At 38.7% G+C, this 20000-nt stretch overlaps 1 protein-coding gene across 1 annotated transcript in view; it reads right to left on the reverse strand.

Moving 5' to 3' along the window:
• LOC137643131 (carboxypeptidase D-like) overlaps positions 1-20000 on the reverse strand; it is a 589663-nt gene that overhangs the window by 521210 nt on the left and 48453 nt on the right. The window contains exons 3-4 of the mRNA XM_068375981.1: positions 14297-14448; positions 1-24 (exon numbers count right to left, since the gene is read on the reverse strand). The exon at positions 1-24 is cut by the window's left edge and continues 168 nt beyond it. Of these exons, the coding sequence (XP_068232082.1) occupies positions 1-24; positions 14297-14448 (176 nt within the window). The remainder of the gene's footprint in view (positions 25-14296; positions 14449-20000) is intronic.

Consider the following 20000-nt stretch of genomic DNA (forward strand, 5'->3'; position numbering starts at 1 on the left):
CTATGTACTTGAATTCTGGTTCACCTGAAATTACAACATCATTTATATATGAATTCTTATAAGGTAAAGTAATAAAATTTGACTAAATAAACTTTTTTTCAATTTGACTAAAAAAATTATTTCATGTTGATTATGAAGCTTATAAAAATTCCAGTATGCACTTTATTAATGACTCAAGATTTTGAAAATAACTTTCCTATATGAAACAGAATATGCAAAATAAAATGACAAAGATGGAAGTAATTTGTATTTGTATTTTTCTAACAATACAATGCTGGAGTTCTTTACATAGAAGAAATCAGGGCAAGCTGGCACACAGCTATAAAACTTTTAACAAGGTTTAACCAGCCATTACAGGTGTTACTCGTGGTAGTGGGGGAGGAGCACCGCACCCCGCTCACTCATACCTCCTTTATTTTGATTGCAGATGGGATTTTCTCCTGGGGATTAGGTGATGGCGAGTAAAGTATATGGAAAGAACTCCAGGTCTGTATTATTAGGAAAAATAAAAATTACTTCCAAATTTGTCATTTGTTCCTACACGGAAAAAAAACCTTACATTCTTTACATAGGAGAGACATACTTCAGTGGGTAGAAGTCCCTTCAGCTGGATGAAACTGTAAACCCAGGATTGCTGCATCTAAGCATGATAATGTAGAGGATAAAAATCCTTACACCTCGTAAAAAAGTGGCTTGTCAATACCAACAAGTTGACATCCTCTGCAAAAGTGAATACAAGCATAAGAATGTAACTGTGACTGCCAAGGCTATGTTTAAGAACAGGTTTGTGAGTATAAAAACTGAGAGCCGATGTTCCAACTCCTCCTCGTAAGAAGATTGGGGACGTGACTCTGGCTACAAAATAAAATGGGGCTTACCTAAGGTCAGAGGATATCTAACCAAAAGAGTCTCAGGATGCTATGCCACAAGAGAGCGGAAGATGAAGTACAGAAAAGACCGATCATTCTTTGATAATTCATCCTTGACTAATAACGTAACCTCTCTCCTCGGACAACCACTAATAGTCCTTTGAGGAGCTACGGCAGCAAACCCACATGCTTTGCAGCAACCTCAGGTCATCTCATAAAGGTATCTAAGGACCTGTGTATCACATCTTGCAGTGAAAGTAGTTCATCTCCTCCACATGCGTCAGAGAGAGGCTCTTCTTGAATGCCCGGGACGAACTTATGCCCATAACGTCATAAGCTTTGCGTCGTGTGCTTTGATGATGCCAAGAAGAAAGATTGGTGGTGTGGTCAATGACCTGCTTTATCAATGAGGAGATGGTGTTTCTCGTCACCATCTTCTTGAGCCTGCCAGAGCTGACAAACAGATGCTTAATGTTCCAACTCCCCCTCATAAGAAGATTGGGGATGTGACTTTCATATAAAAAAGATATACTTTGGCTACAAACTAAAATGGGGCCTACCTACAGTCAGAGGAGATCTAACAAACAGAGTTTCCGGATGTTATGCCCCAAGAGAGCGGAAGATTAAGTACAGAAAAGGCCAGTCATTACTTGAAAATTCATCCTTGACTAACAACGTAACCACTAATAGTCCTTTGAGGAGCTAAGGCCGCTAACCCACATGGTGTGCAGCTGCCACAGATCTTCTCATAAAGGTATCTGAGGACCTGTGTGTCACATTTTGCAATGAAAGTAGTTCATCTCCTCCATATGCATCACAGAGAGGCTCTTCTCGAATACCCAGGATGTACTTATGCACCTAACATCAGGAGCTCTGGGTCGTGTACTTTGCTGATGCCAGGGAGAAAGATTAATGGCGTGGTCAATGGCCTGCTTAATCAATGAGATGGTGTATCTCATGACCATCTTCGTGAGCCTGCCAGAGCTGACAAACAGATACATAATGGTTGGGCTACCTCTATGAGTACGTTTGAGAGGGCACGTTAGAACTCTCACAGAACATAAAAGCAGTTGCTAAGGAGCATTAGTTATTATCTTTATTATTATTACTACTAGCTAAGCTACAACCCTAGTTGGAACAGTAGGATGCTATAAGCCCAACGGTTCCAACAGGAAAAAATAGCCCAGTGATGAAAGGAAATATATGTACTACGAGAAGTAATGAACAATTAATACTATATATTTCAAGAACAGTCACAATAATAATAGAGATCTTTCATATATTAGCTATAAAAACTTCAAAAAAATATAAGAGGAAGAAAAATAAGATAAAATAGTGTTCCCGATTGTAAGCTCAATCTAAAGAATTCTAACCCAAGACAGTGAAAAACTATGATACAGAGGCTATGGCACTATCCAAGAATAGGGAACAATGGTTTAATTTCAAATTGATTGATTTGAGGTTTTCTGTCATCCTGACATCTAAGGTCATTGATGCGATATCCTTTACTATAAATAAAGAATAAAAGAATATTCAATTAAACCCATAAAAACAAAGATATATTTTCAAAAGTTAAATAGCTCTCAAAAGACCTGCTTCTGAAGTAAAGCTAAAACTACCGCTAGCATGGTTGGACACATGTCCAAGAATCTCGGCAAGGATGAACCTGCCATCCTCACCTCAAGCCTCAAACAGAATACATTATTTCTTTTATTACTATATGTGGGGCATTCGGTCAACAAATGCCTCACTGTCAAGGTACAGTCGCAATATGGCTGGCATTGGCCAGTAAGCAGATATTTATGTGTCAACCGAGTGTGACCAATGTGGAGACAACAAAGAGTAGTCTCCCACTTTCGGGGCATCATGTTATGCTTCCTTCCAGGGGTAAATAAAATTCATTATTTCTCGCATCTCAGTTTTAATTAAACTATCCCAATGTTGTTACCAATTACTAGAAATCAAATTCTTAATGTTGGGTAAACAATCATCACAAAGAATGGGATACCTTCTTGGTCCTAATTCAGCTGCAGCATTCTTTGCCAGTAAATCTACCTTCTCATTTCCAGACACATCTGTGTATGCCGGAACCCAGCAAAATATAACTGTTATACCTCTCAGTCCAATAATAAACAGCCATTCTAAAATCTTTATAACTAAAGGGTTACTGGAATTAAAACCTACAAAAGTTTGAAGGACACTCCTTGCATCACTAAAAATGGTAAAATTACACCTCATCAAATAATATTTTTTCAACAGCGGTTAGTATGCCATATAGTTTGGCAGGAAATATGGAAGCTGTTAGTGGAAGTACACCTCTACAATTAAAAGCATTACTTTATACTCCAAATCCAACGCCAGCATCAGATTTGGAGCCATCAGTACATATAAAAGTCAATTCCTTATGTTCTACAATGTTCCATCGAGAGAGACCTGGCTTCTAAGTCAGACATATTCTTTTCAAGACCAATAAAATATTTACGAAAAGATACCTCTGGTAATCTCCACCGAGGCGTTGATAATACCTTAAATGTAAGCACCTTAGCTCTAGCTACAGTGAACCCTCGCTACTTCGCGGTTCCACCATCACGGATTCACCACTTCGCGGGTTTTTTCCATAACCCATATATATATACATATCGCGGATTTTCCGGAAATTCCAAAAATACCGCGAAATCTGAAGATCCCCAAATACGATATTTCGTTACCTGTAATTCCATTAATACTGTAATTAGTAATATCTGCTCTTACTGATTGTTCATTGCATTACATATGATATATAATTCAGCACAGAAAGAAATAAAACACGAAAAGAGAATGTGATCATACGATAATACAGTACTGTACTGTATACAGTACGTAGTAAAATTAAATCGAACATGAAACGCAAATCAGATGCAGTCATACCATATTAGAATGGTGTAAGGCTGCTGATGGCTACTACTGTACTACAAATGTAATGGAAGTGCATCTTTTCCATGATTCTTTAGTATGTATACGTACGTAGTACTGCATCCAATAATATTCTTTGTTGCAAAAATCACATTTCGAATAAGCGTAAGAGAGAGAGAGATAGAGAGAGAGAGAGAGACACACACATCCTACAAAAGAATAAAATAGCATACGTAAAGCTATTATTATTATTGTTGTTATTATTATTATTATTATTGTTGTTGTTGTTAATAAAATTATTATTGTTATTATTATTATCATTATTACTATTATTATTATTATTATTACTGTATTATTATCATACGATAATTCAGTACTGTATACAGTACGTAGTAAAATTAAATCGAACATGAAACGCAAATCAGATGCAGTCATACAATATTAGAATGGTGTAAGGCTGCTGATTGCTACTACTGTACTACAAATGTAATGGATGTGCTTCTTTTCCATGAATCTTTTGTATGTATACGTACATAGTACTGCATCCAATAATATTTTTTGTTGCAAAAATCACATTTCGAATAAGCGTACGAGAGAGAGAGAGAGAGAGAGAGAGAGAGAGAGAGAGAGAGAGAGAGAGAGAGAGAGAGAGAGAGAGAGAGAGAGAGACACACATCCTACAAAAGAATAAAATAGCATACGTAAAGCTATTATTATTATTGTTATTATTATTATTATTGTTGTTGTTGTTGTTAATAAAATTATGATTGTTATTATTATTATCATTATTATTATTATTATTACTGTATTATTATCATTATTTATTATTATTATTATTAATACTGTACGTACGGTATGCGCGGGGTATCTTGTACTTTGAGTTGGTAACCTACGCATCATATACTGTAAGACGGGTTGTGATTGGTTCAAGCGCTGATAGATGACGAATCAGAACTCAAGTTTTGTTATCTAGCCTGTGATTGGTGTTTTGCCCGCATCTCCAGCTTCCAGCATCTAGGTTCTCGCGGGCCCGGGTCGTCCACTTTCTCTTACGGCGTATCACTGAGTAGACGTTCTTAAGTTTGTGAAGTTTAATCTGTGCTGTGTGCGACCTTTTTAAGTTGAACTTTTTGTTAAATCCTACTGTACAATGCCTCCCAAGCGTTCTGCTTCTACTAAGGCTGGTAGTGAGCCTAAACGCCACCGAAGGATGATGACGATTGCTGAGAAGGTTACGCTTCTCGATATGTTAAAAGACGGTAGAAGTTACGCGGCCGCAGCGCGCCATTTTGGAATCAACGAATCTACTGTTCGCTATATCAAGAAGGACGAGGCGAACATTAGAAAGATGGCTGCAGTCACCTTTAGCAGATCAGCGAAGCGAGTCGTTACAACACGTAATAAAACGATCGTACGCATGGAAGGTGCTTTAGCTGTGTGGATTGCCGACTGCCGGAAGAAAAACATAGCCTTGGATACGAACACCATCCGAACAAAGGCTTTGAGCTTGTATGAGAATTTTGCTGCAAAGGAACCTCAAGACGACGACGGCAACCATGCTGAAGAAGATGATGATGCAGATGATCCTCAACCAGGGACATCCACTGATTCCCAGCCTCAGAAACAACATTTTTCAGCCAGCAAAGGATGGTTCGCGAAGTTTCAGAAACGCTTCGCCCTGAAAAGCGTTTCCCTGCATGGCGAGGCTGCTTCGGCTAACATTGCCGCTGCTGAAACTTACGCGAACCAGACATTCAAGAATATTATCGCCGAAGGTGGATACAAGCCGGAACAAGTGTTTAATATGGATGAGACCGGCTTATTTTGGAAGAGAATGCCGTCGCGAACTTTCCTGTTCAACGAGGAAGTCAAAGCCTCTGGCTTTAGAGCATTCAAGGATCGCGTTACCCTCGTGATGTGTGGCAATGCTGCTGGATTTTTGCTAAAGCCGGGGCTTATTTATAAGTCGAAAAATCCTCGCGCTTTGAAAAATAAAAATAAGAATCTCCTTCCCGTGTACTGGATGCATAATCCAAAAGCATGGATTACGAAGATGCTGACCTCCAACTGGTTCCATCAGTGTTTTATCCCGCAAGTCAGCAAATATCTCTTAGAGAAGGGCTTGCCATTCAAGATCCTTCTCCTTATGGATAACGCTGGTGGACACGCAACTGACCTGTCGCATGAGGGCATTCAGGTTGAGTTCCTGCCACCCAACACCACGTCATTAATTCAACCGATGGACCAGGGGGTTATCAGGGCGTTCAAGGCCCTCTACACGAAGAATACCTTGGCGGACCTCGTTGCGTGTGTGGATGCTGCCCAAGATGATGAGGATGAAGATTTTAACTTGAAGGCGTACTGGCAGCAGTACACCATAGCCACGTGCCTGCAGAATATTCAGAAGGCACTGCAAGAGATGAAACCTGCAACCGTGAATGCGAGCTGGAAGAAGTTGTGGCCCCAGATTGTTTACGACGACGAGGGATTTACACCTGCTGAAATCCAACACTCTGCAATACGCAAATCTGTGCAGTTGGCTGCCATAATTGGAGGTGACGGGTTTGGCGACATGACGACTGAAGACGTCGACGAGTTGTTGGACTGCCATTCCCAGCCCCTAACTGACGCAGACCTCGAAGACCTAACGAAATCGGCAAGCGAAGAAGAGAGTGAAACCCAGGAAGAGACCCAAGAAAATGTCGAAGAAACGGGCTTAACATTAGAACGGCTTGCCAAGGCCTGCAACCATGCGAAGGAGTTGAAAGAAATGTTGCAAGAGTGGGACGAGGATATGGTTCGCTCGATGCAATTCTGCAACAAGGTTGATGACATAATGACTCCCTACAAGATGCTCTTAGATCGAAAAAAGAAGCAGCGGCAACAACTTCCGATCACAATGTTCTTCCAGCCTCGCAAAAAAGAGCCAGTTCCTCCTGCTAGTACGCCTTCGGAAGAAATTGAAGAAGTTTCCCAGGAAGAATTTGAAGAGGTGTCCCAGGAAAAGACACCTCCGTCTGAAGAGACGTAAAATACTACCTGGCTGCACAGTAGAACACATCATCAGCTTCATCATCATCATTTCTACTGTGCAGCAAATTCATCGCCATCATCATTCAAGTTTTTCTTGAACTTCTTTCGTGGTGAGTACAGTAACAATCTTTATTTTTTACTTTAATATTCTCACATTCTAATATTTGTGCCTGTTTTATAGTTTAGTACTGTATGCATTAAGTTAAAGGGAAGGTTTTAAAAGTCTACATGTTGTAACCTATCATATTTTTTTTGTTTAAAATTTACATTTGTACGTACATAAAACAATCTCTCTCTCTCTCTCTCTCTCTCTCTCTCTCTCTCTCTCTCTCTCTCTCTCTCTCTCTCTCTCTCTCTCTCTCTCTCTCTCTCTCTCTCGTAAATTGTTTTCCTGCTTTGCTACGTACAGTATGTACTGTATGATTTTATATAGATACGGTAAATTATATTTGTACTAATAACATATTTTGTAAATGCTTTTACTGTAAATATCATTATTTATCACTTTCATCATGCGCGTTATATGCCTTCTTTGTTCTGAGCGTGGTTGTTTACTGAGCGTACAGTACTTTATAACGCCGTCGTTTCAGGCGGCGTCATAAAGAAAAAAATTTCATTAGGAAGTCCTAAGAAAAATTAAGTACGTAAAACATTGGTAATAAAAAAATCAACATACTGTATAATCAATATAATCGATGCAAAAACTAACCTATACATATATGTGTACACTAAATGAGTTTGTTTCTTCATTATGATCAGAGATGAACGTAAACAAAACATTGGTTGCCATTTTTTATCGTGCTTTTTAGGTGTTTAGGAAACGCATGATATAAAATCGCCTTTAATATTTGTGCCTGTTTTAGTTTAGGGTGCTGTAGTACATGCATTAAGTGTTCTGTACATTAAAGGGTGGTTTGTTAACGATACTACGTACAAGGGAAGGTTTTAAAAGTCCGAATATACATGTTAAATAAATAGGTAAATATGATGTCACTACTCCGCGGATTTTCACCTATCGCGGCCGGGTCTGGAACCTATCTACCGCGATAAACGAGGGTTCACTGTATATCAAGACTGTGTATCAATTGTTTCACCCAAAAACCATAAGGTTGAGGGGATTTTGGGTGTAACTCAAAGTATGTTGAGTGCCTTACAAGGCTTGCAGTCTGAGAGGCTAAAGAATTAGGATGTCTTTGCAACCTAAACCAATACTCAATAATAAAAGATTTTCGGTAAAGGTCTAATGGTAATTCTTCAGCATCATCAAGGATGCTTAGAATACGGGATGTTCTAAATGCTCCTGTTGCTAATCTGATACCAGTATGGTGTATAGAATCTAAAATTCTTAATTGGCTTGGGGTGGCTAAGGAGTATATCTCACACCCATAACTAAATTTGAAAAAAGTAAGGCATTGCAAAACTTTCAAAATAGTTTTGTGGTCTGCCCTCATGATGCATGGGACAAAACTTTTTGAAGATTCAAAGCCTCAAGATATTTAACTTTTAAGGCTTTAAAGTGACAAACCCATGTAAGCCTACAATCAAATATCAACCCTAGAGATCTAGCTTCACTTACACATTGGATATGTTGACCTTTGATGTATAGATCCGGGTCTGGATGTACTCTTTGAATACGACAGAAATGGACAACAGTAGTTTTCTCTCAAGCATTGCCAGTCTAGCTCAAGCAAATAAATAATATAGAGTTCATCTACAAATAATGTTGAGAGAATATCATTGGGAATGACAGAGGATATCCCATTAATGGCTAGTGCAAATAGGGTTACACTTAGCACACTACCCAGAAGAACCCCCTCTTCCTGACATTTCCTCTCTGATAGAGTTTTCCCCACTTTCACTTGAAAAAATCTATGTGATATAAATGATTGAATAAACAGTGGTGGCTCCCCTCTTAATTCTAATTCATCAATGGTTTTTAGTAGACCGTCTTTCCATGCAGTATCATATGCCTTTACAAGGTAAAAAATTACTATTACATGGTGCTGTTTGGAAGTAAAGGCTTCACAAATAGAGGATTCCAGTCATATCAACGCATAAGTTGTTGAGAGCATTTTTCTTAATATACACTGGATAGGTGATAAACTACCTTTCTTTTCCAGGTACCATATCAGTCTTGCATTGACCATATTCTCCATGATCTTACATAAACAATATGTCAATGCAATTGGTCGATAGTTTGCAGCTAAAAGCTTATCCTTACCGGGTTTTAAAAAGGCTAAAATATTGGCTATTTCCCAAACACTTGGATAACTATGATTATACCACATTCCGTTAATAATGCTTAAAATAAATAACTTGGTATTAACAGGTACATGTTTAATCATTGCAAATGGAATTCCATCAAGTCAAGGGGCTGTATCATTACACATAGCAAGTGCGGAATCAAATTCTCTTTCAGTAAAAGGAGAATTGTATGACTCTTCTTTTCCTGTTGCAAAATTTAAAATGGTTTTGAGGTGAATTTGCCTGCTATCTTTTTTACTTTCATCCATACAAAAGATGGTGGTGTTCTACTGTAAATGGAGGAAACAAAAGTTACCCAAGACTGGGGCCTAGCTTCTTTCATGGCCCGACTGAACTGTGCTCTACATTTCTTGTATATAATTTGATTCTCCTCGGTACGGCGTCTGCGCAATTGAGTTAAAGACCTTCTTGTGACTCTGTACGGGCCAGTTAGCTCTGAAGACCCCCATAGGACTGGTCATTGTTTGAATATCCCTGTTGTTTCCATTGTAGCTATCTCTGTCGAGGAGGACCATTGTTGGTGTTTATAATGATTGTTGCATGATCACTAGTATGACAATAATTCAATGTCCCACAATCGAAATCGAGAAGGCAATTAGAGCTTGCGATTAATAGGTCAAAGCACGTCAAGGTACCTGTTTGAACATGGAAGTGCGTGGGCTCTCCTATATTAAGTAGTTAAACATATTCATTTTCCACAATTGATGATATAATGTTGCCCCTTGTGTTTACTAAAACATCATCCCATTAACGATGTCTACTATTAAAATTCCCAAACAAGAGAAAAGGCTGAGGGAGTTGTTGAATTACCTCTACTAAATCATTTTACAGGATGTTGTCATTACAAGGCAAATAAAGAGAGCAAATTATGTTATTTTCTCTCTATCAATTTGTACAACTACTGCCTGCAGAGGGGTAAAAATGGGTAATATTTTGGGAACACCTAGGCGAACATATGTAAGACTTCCACCATGGCTCCCTATTTGTTGATCTTATCGTGTCCTGTACCTAACACACTCTCAAGGACATGGAGTATTAGCATCAAGCTTGCTCTCCAGTAGACATACAACTATAGGGGAGTGCTCATGAATAAGAAGCTAAAGTTCTTCATATTTGGCCCTTAAACCCTAACAATTCCATTGCAAAATGGAGGAGAAAACTATGGATTATTTTTTGGATGACATCTTGGATGAGGTCTTCCCACTGACAGTTTTTGATTCAACAATATTTTCTGTAGGCTTCTTAAGTGAGGGTCTTGATAAGTTAGAGTTTACATTAGCCTTTTCAATGTTAGGTTTTGGTGTTTTCCCCACTACAGGTGCACCTGATAACTCTATTTTATGTGAAACCTTCATCAAATCCGGCAAAGATATAGCCTGAAGGAGGTTAGTATAATCCTTTGTAATGAGGGACAAAGGTTTAATAGAGGTGGGCAAAGCCTTAGGGGGTGATATTCTTGTCCTATCATGCAGAATTTTATTAGAAAATGACGAATTACTTTTTTTGTTGAATACTGGCAGTAATAGGAGGGTTGGATATCTCCAGCCTCATTTTTCAATACCTTTGCATAACTTGTTGATTTACTTAAGTTTCTTGGCATGCCCTACACTTATATGTATGATACTGGATTTATTGAGGGCAGCCTCTTCTAATTGCAGTTCATACAAATGGCCCATAGTATACATTCTCCATGGTAAACATTGGAACAAGTATTACACATTTTTTCATTCTTGCAAATTTTAGAAGGATGCCCATATCGAAACCATTTAAAACATTGCAGTGGCTTCTGCTTAAAAGTTCGAACTTTAATCCATTCATTTTCTATGTACAGTGAAAGGCATATCAGCATCCTGGAAAGTAAGGATAATCATTGATGTTCCAGGGACTTTATGCACTTTCCATACAGTTAAAGGACACATGACCGGTATCTCCTCATACGTAAACTCATACAAGTCTCTATTGAAAACTACTCCCCTTCCATAACTGAAGTTTATATGGTATTTCACATCCAACTTTGTCATCATTCTATGTCTTTAAATTGCATAGTATAACAGATTGTGTTTCTGATTTGGCACTTATGAGGAAACTGCTCTTTCCAAAATGAGATATATCTCCCAGTGCAATGGTACCTACTTTCTTTTAAAAGAAATTTGCATATTCTAAAATAATTTCCTTATCTATCCTAAGCTATATGCAATAAAATAAAATGGAAAATAATATTAATAATATTTATTAGTTTATCTAGATAGATAAACTACTTTATACTCATTATATTTTCCTCTCTTTACAGGAGGACCATGTGAGGTGTGGCAGCGTCTTCTGCAACGTGCGTAGCAGGGACTTCTGCGGCCACCTGGAGTGTAGGACGCACTCCCATTGTTCCATCACCAAGGGACCTCTCAAATATTGGGACCCCCAGGTATGTACAGTGTGCAAAGACTTGGTTTATGAGGCTCTTGAGAACCCCAAGACAACGAAGTCACGGGATGCAGCTCGGAACAAGCTGCGCACATGGGTTCGTGGCTTCCAGAAAAATGCCACGGGGCCTTACCTCCCCAATGAGCGTATGAGGGCCTATCTATTCCCAAAAGCATCTGCGGATGCTGTCATTCCTCAGCCTCACCCTGAGATCCCTTGTATCCAGATAGCCATGGACACGGATGTCTCGGATGCGATGAAGGACATCCATCTAGATGATGAGAGGATGTCAGAGGTGTCAGAGGACACCGAAAAGGACCTTCTGGCTGAAGGTCAAGAAGAGGAGTCAATGTTGGCTCCAGAGATGGAAGAGGATGAAGTCGAAACAATGTCTGTTTCGTCGGTTCCTGCCCCAGAACCAGTGCTCTCTACGTCCTCCGCTCCTCCACCTGATAAGTCGGATGCCACCCTGTTTGCCATCAGAGCCATGATGGAGACCTTTCAGAAGAAGAGCGAAGAAAGGGAAGCTGCGCTAAGGAAGGAGATTCACCAGCTTGCAGCGGCCTGTGGGTCTCATAGGAGACTTGATGTGAAGGATCTTCCCTCGTGCTCCGAGGTAAACCCATGGAGGCATGCCGAGTACATGCCAATAACGAACGGCAAGATCTTCATCTCAGAAAAGCTGGGAGCTGTTATTATCGAGGACATAGAGTTCTGGCCCAGCTTTGAGTCCTATCCTGACTGCTTTGTTCGTCTAAGGGCAGAACCTATATCCAAAGAGGAGACAGAGCCCAAGGAGGTCATAGTACTTGACCATACAAAGGCTCAAGCTCTGCTAGCCAGCAGTCTGAAGGACAGGGGCTTCACCAACTCTAAGGTGCCAGCCCTGAGTAAGAAACACCCTTCCTTTCTTGTTCCAGCGACAATGGCCTTCCCCTTTGCGGAAATAGGCTTAAGGCAGTGATCAAAGCAGTGGAAGCTGGGAAACCTTGCCCTACACTGGAGGAGTGTAGGACCCTTTCCCTAGCCCTGCCAACGGATCACAAAGACTGGAAGGATATCCACCTTACCTTCTCAGTCGGGAAGTTGGAGGCCGATATCGCTGGACGTCAGTTTAGCGAAAACTTCCCCAAAATGTCTGAATTTCTCCTGCGTACGGAGCAGGACACGAAGGAAAGGCTTGTTGCCTCTCTGTCCCTCCAGGTGACCCTGGCCAGTGAATATAGGTCCCCAGATATGTTCATGGTCATAGCCAAAACACACTTGGTAACCCTAATTAAGGACTTCTATAGCTTTGTTAGGGCTAGAAGGGCTTGCAGGGAGTTCGTGTTTGCCTCGGCTGCGGTCAGACAAGAACCCAGGAAGTTAACATCTTCCAATATCTGGGGGAAAGACCTCTTCCCAAATGAAGTAGTCAAAGAAATAGTCAACAAGGCCGCCACGGAGAATAGAAATCTTCTCCAGAAGTGGGGCATGTTGGCTAAGAGGAAGTCTTCCCCGGATGAGGGTCTCCAACCGAAACGGAAGACAAAGAGGCCAAGAGTGCCCTCTCGCCCTGCTAGACAACAACAACTTCCCATGACCGCGGTGCCCCAGATGGTGGCACAGCCCCAACCTACCTACCAGATGGTACCCCAGCAGGTGGTGACTCAGTCACCAGCCTTCACTCCCGCCTTTGAGAGGCAGACCACTACCTTTCACCCTAAAGGTAGGGGGTCAAACAGAGGTTCCTCTAGACATCCCTCGAGAGGAAGAGGGGGTAGGGGAGGACGCAGGCAAGAAGGCAAGCCCTCCGGAAACCAGAAGCAATGAGATGCTTCCTGTAGGAGGAAGACTCCAACTATTCCGGGATCGTTGGACCTTCGATCCCTGGGCCCACAACCTAATTAAGAATGGACTAGGTTGGACCTGGAAGACAGCTCCACCAACATTTCTTCAATTCTTCCAACACTCCACCCCCGTTCTGGAAGAATACACCCGAGAACTCTTGAGCAAACGGGTGATAAGGAGGGCAAAGTCCATCAAATTCCAAGGAAGGCTGTTTTGTGTTCCCAAGAAGGACTCAAGAGTCATTCTGGATTTGTCGCCACTCAACAAGTTTATAGAAAACGACAAGTTCAAGATGTTTACCCTTCAACACATAAGGGCCCTGCTGCCCAAAAGGGCATACACAGTCTCCATAGACATGGCAGATGCCTATTGGCACATTCCAATCAATCGCCAACTCCCCTCCTACCTAGGATTCAGGCTACAAAAAAGAAAGTACGCTTTCAGAGCCATGTCCTTCGGACTAAACATAGTAATAGGCAAATAATCTGGATGTCTGAACACAACCGACACATCTGAAAAACTGAGGAGACTAGCTTGTCAGTTACCAATTAGCGCTAGAATATTCTTTCCTTGACTAGGGACATTGTATTTATTGTAAGGAAAGAAAATGAGAACATTTAAAAAAAAAAAAAAAATTATTTTGTGGGTAAATGTAGATTAACTCGAGCTTCTGGAGAAGCTGCAATAATTAAGAAATTCTGTTTATAATTACTGTACTATAATTTTTTTTTTCTTCACCAATCAACTGACTTGAAACACATGACTGCAAAATGGCCTCCTAGGCTAAACCTTAATTCCAATATTGTGTTCCTATCAACTACTCTTTAGTTAGAACAGTATAAGGGTCCGTTTACCATATGTACCCTTTAAATGCCTGCAGTTTTTGCAATAATGTAAGTAATTTTTCATACAATGTGTTACAAGAGTAAATGCTATCATTAAGTATACAAACTACCATTGACAAGAAAATATATGGGCTAAATACTTACCGGGTTCATGAATCCCAGGGTTGTCTGAGATCTCCAAAACATATAATTCTCGGCCTTCAATACTCTTACCAATGCTGTACATTCGAGAAAGGTTTGGATACTTTTCATTCAACTTTTTCATGTAGGTCTCTAGTTCAGGGTAATGATGATATCTGAAACAGAGAATCAAAATGTATGTGTGAGGATGCTATAATTCAATTTAGTAAATGAGTATATATTTCACATGCAGAACATAGCTGAATCTAATAAAACATCGAACGCAGAACTATAATTTCCAAATCACAGACACTATACAGTGGTACCTCTACATACGAATTTAATCCGTTCCACAACCGACTTCGGATGTAGAAAATGTTCGGATGTCGAAACGAATTTTCCCATAAGAATACATTGAAATAGGATTAATCCGTGGTTGAGCCCAAAAACCTATGATAACTTCTTAATAAACTACTACACATAATTTCCCATGAGAATAATGCACACTAAATCAGATAATAGACATGTAAAAAAGAATTATCAAAAAATTATAAATAAGAAACGGGTTTTTAGCTTCACTTTACCTTAGAAACTCCAGCACAGGTGTTGTTGGTCTTGCTACGCAGAGAGGAGACGGACGGGCGGCGAGGAGGTAGAGAGGTTGACTACGATAAACGTACACTACCGTAACTTATTCTAACTTACACTAAGTGAACTTTAACCTAACTTAGCTTATTTATTCTTTTTATTTTCATATTTTATATTTTTTTTTTACATTTTCTTTTTTTCCTTTTGATGATTGATTTTAATCACTTTCACTCTCTCCACTTAAAATTGATTGAATTTTTTTCTCTTCACTCTTTGCCGTTTTCTTTGAACCACTTCCATCCTCTTCATCACGAGTTCGCTTTGCAGTTTTTTTAAAGAAGCTATCGATAGGAAGTTGCTTGGTACAGCTTTTCAGAATGTTTCGAAAATAAGTTAGGGAAACATCATCAAACTGCGCAACTACACGACAAACCTGCAATTTCTTTGGATGGTATTTGTCGATGAAGTCGACCACGTCTTGATAATTTCCTAACACCTTTTTTATTTGCGCCGAACCTATTGCAAGTTCACTCACACGGACACCACGCTCTTGCTTTTCAAAAATTCCTTGCTTTACTTCTAAAGAAAGCATTTCCTTATTCCTTTTCTCACCACTACCACTTGCGAAACTAAGCCTTTTAGGACCCATGATTTACGTATATTACCGTAAAAGGATGCACGTAAAAAATCACGATTAAAACTGTACAATAATAGCAGAACGCACAGGGCACAACCGCAAGAAGCTGACGAGAACAGAGGACTGACCCAAGCCGCGCTAATTGAGGGTCCCTCCGAGGTCGAAGTGCTGCCTTCTATCGGCGGAAATAAAAAATTCGGGTGTAGAGTAGGAACGTGTTCAAATTGTACTTCGCGTGTCGAAAAATTCGGATACAACCGGTACGACGAAAATTGCTTACTTCGTGTGTCGAAATAAAATTCGGGTGGAGTCAAAAATTTGCTCGAATTTTACTTCGGATGTTGGAAAATTCGGATGTAGATACGTTCGGATGTAGAGGTTCTAGATTTTATTATTTTTCATTTTTTTCACAACTTGTTATCCAGGTAACTCTAGTTATCATAGAACCTTCAAGTGCAAGACTAAAACTCAAACCACTGCATTTTTCCTTGTTGGAGCCTTTGGGCTTAGAGCATCTTGCTTTTCCAACTATGGTTACAGCCTAGCTTGTAATAATGATAATAATAATAATATTAATAATAATAATAATAATAATAATATAATGACATTGGATATTGTAAATTACTTCATCAGTCAATAAAACTCTTACTTTTTCAGCCATGACATAATTCAAATTATCAAGATATTTCTTAACCAGTTGTGAATTATGAAACTAAATAATAAACACATAGTAAGATTTCAGTGAAAATTATATGTCAAAGTCTAAAAATACATGGTTTCATTACCGTGGAAAGCATATACAGAAATCTGTGATAAACTTATCATATCATTTATACTCGATACAAACCAGCAATGTCTAGTATCATAAGCCTGCGTAATTTTCAAATTATATATGTTTATAATAATCTAAATGTTTATGTGATTCCAACTCATTAATCATGGAATCATTTAAATATTTAGGAACTATGATCTCTAATACAGGATCTTTAGAATTTGATATTAATGAAAGATTGAAAAAAAAAAAATCAGACAATGGCTAGGTTAAGTAAAATTTGGAAATCAAATCGCCTGAAATTACATGTAAAAATCGAGCTATATATCAGTTTAGAGAGATCAGTGTTACTGTATGGACAGTAATCTTGGTATAACAATGAAACAATACCAAACAGATTTTGTAGATTTGAGAACAAAGCCCTCAGAAGAATACTGGGAGTTAAATGGAAGTACAGGATTAGAAATGAAACTATGAGAGAGATTACTTGAATACCATGTGTGGATGAAATCATGGTGAGAGGTAGATGGAGAGGGTTTGGGCACGCTCTTCGCACTCCCCAAGAGAGATTAGATCACCAAACTTTTAACTAGACTCCACAAGGAACTAGAAGAGTTGGAATACCCAGGCCTACATGGGTGATGGCTGTGAAGCCAGAAGTAGGAGATCATGAATGGAGTAGTATTAATTTAAAAGCTCAAGATAGAGACAACTGGCAAAATCTAACCAAGGCCCTTTGCATCAATAGGCGTGGGAGGAGATAATGATGATGAATTGTTTATGTGAGGGTTACATCTCAGAATCCTTACAGGTTCTTTCATTCTATAAATAAAAAGTATTTGACAACAGTAATTGAAATGAGGGAAATGAATATAAAATTTTTTTTTATTCACATGCTAATTTACCGAGAAAATTATTGTTGCTACTCCATTGTTTTAAAGGGTTAAATTAATACAAGATTTTGTTAAATAGGGGGAACAAGCTACAAAATAAGAGCAATGAAATACTTGAATGGGGAGTTTGTGCATTATCTCCAATTGCTCAAATGTTGCTGACACGGTGACTTTAGACATGCATATGGGATAGCGGTTTCTCTTCACTGATATGACAAAATCTTGGAGATAGGTATTTGATGTCTGGACTGGAAAGGGAAACCTATCGGAAAACTAACTCTGTCCAACCTCTGGTTTACTTAACACTTACTATAACGTTGTTCTGTCGTTCCTATCTCCTTAGATACCAGTGTGTGGTAATTAACAATGCCATATAATGAGTTACTATATTTGATGTTCTGCAACCTGATTGATTTCCTTTAAAGAACCCACTTAGGTCACACCATAGAAGCTTCTAGAGCAAGTCTTCTGGTACAACCAGGACTCAATGTGGCATCGCATAACAAAAGCACAGCACAAGGAAGCCCAGCTGAGTGACTCTTCCAGGAAGGAAAGGATTTCAATCAAAGCTTGGTTTGTACCCTAATACTGCCAACAGCAATAAAGGTGATACAGTCTTTGACCAAACACTATGTGGATTTCTTCTCTTGGAAAAGAGACAAGAGAGTTTTCCTAATCATATACATTTGTTTACTAGTATATATTGCATCTACCCATGACAGTGAGTCAACAATGATAATAAAATCATAGACCTATGAATTCTCCACCTGAAATGGCTCTCAGAACTTGCGTGTCTTTGAAATATGCAAGAGGCACACACAACTCTAGGATAGAACAAAATGAAGTATGAGCAATGAAAACTAATATGATTAAATGTAGAAACAACGAAAATAAAAAAAATAGGCAGGAGGTGAAGATGTTAGTAAGAAGAACCAAACAGTAGTTGAGTACAGGATGGAAACTATTATGGAACAGGCACTGAACAACTGGTGGAAAAAGACACCAGAAAATAAAAAGGATATACAGTACTGATCAAATATCAAATGAAAAATTGTGCGATTAGAAAACCAAATGAAGATCAAAACTAATTTGGTAAAAACATAATACATATGTTATTAGTAAACTCATCACAAGCAAGGAAACCAAACAACAAATAAACTCTCAATCTTTGGAAATATTAATGACGGAAACTCTACAGACACACAGCATACTTGTATGAAGTCTCATAAATGGTCATGAAGAAACTATCATTGATCACTTTGAGATCGAAAAGGGATAACACAACTTTAAAAGAAAAACCTGGATAAGGAAACAGTAGTGTATTGAAACGCTGCTATGACCCAGATTGCATGTACATTATATTGATGACAAGTATAAGGAACATCAAAAAATGGACTGAGCTTGTATGCAAAAGGAGTTGAAATAGATAGATCTAGTCACAGACCCCTGAATACAGAATTAAGCATGGATCTACAATCCTTAGTAGCTGAAATTGAGTGTTTTTTCCATAAAAAAAATTAAAATTACAATATCATCCAAGCTAGTTCTAGTCATTGATACATTCCTAGACTTACACCAATAAAGATAAACACTCCATTATCTTTGATACAGATTATTGGTAAACTGTCTTTTAGAACCTATAACAGACAGTCTTGATGGTTGCAAAACTCATTTGTTTCTGAGAATACTGTAGATAGTCTCCCCGCTGTTAGAATTATAACGGATGGATCTGGATGAATCATCTTTGAAATTTGTTGTATGGCCAGATTGGTTTTGTATAGAAATTTTCCCAGACACACTAACAACAGAAGCCTCAGATCTGTGAACCATTCCCTTTGTAGGCAGAAAGGGCCTATTAAGTCTCATCCTACTGATTGCAGAGATCCTGAACTTGTTTATCCCCTGTTAAATCATGGCAAACAGTGAAAATTTGTAAAGATTAAGATTTGATCAAACTAGTAATAGGGCATCTACCTTCCATGCTAAGGCCTCTGGCAGCGATGATCAAATATCTTTATATTTTATTCACTGACGTTACTTACATGTATACTGTACGTTCAGGCAACCCCACTATTTCTAAATTTCTAAACATACTAATGTAGACACTATTCATATGGCAGAACCTGACTCTTTCTAGTTTGCTGATCAGCTATGTTCGATTTTCCAAAGAAAAAAAAATGAAGAAAAAGGGTTATTCCTCTCAAATTTATGCAAATTAAAAGCACCATCACTATCTGGAACAGGAAAAGAGACCTTGTACCCATGGTCTTCCCTAGCAACAGTGGTTCCTGGTCCTAAAGAATTTTAATATAGCTCGTAGCTCTAGTCAACTGATATGCAGAGTTGACTCCTGTGAGATATAGTTCCCTGCCAGATGTAAATGATCTAGAGTTGCACCCCATATAGGCAGCCCAGACATCTTCTTTAATGCTTTACCATAAGCTACTTCAAACCCTTTAAAAATCTGCTTTCTGAAAATATTTCCAATATTCCAAACAGATAGTCCATAATCAGGATTACAATAAAAATTAAAAAGGTATAGAAACACTTTGATAGACATGTTATTAGAATTTCGAAAAAGCTAATTAAATTTAGAATAAAAAGAATTTAGCCTGATTTTGACATTCGAAATAGCCATTAAGTTATTCCCAATGTGAAAACCTAAATACTTATAACTCTCACCTACTTCCATCAATTCCATGAGTTACCTTCTCTGGGTTTAAAGCCAAACCTACCCTTTTGAATATCATATATTTTGTTTTATTTATGTTTATAATTAGTTTCACATTTTCAATTTTTGTTTTTAAATTTTCATATAATATGCTTAGATTATCTTTG

This window comes from Palaemon carinicauda, chromosome 6 (assembly GCF_036898095.1).
Source record: "Palaemon carinicauda isolate YSFRI2023 chromosome 6, ASM3689809v2, whole genome shotgun sequence".
Classification (NCBI taxonomy): Eukaryota; Metazoa; Arthropoda; class Malacostraca; order Decapoda; family Palaemonidae; genus Palaemon; species Palaemon carinicauda.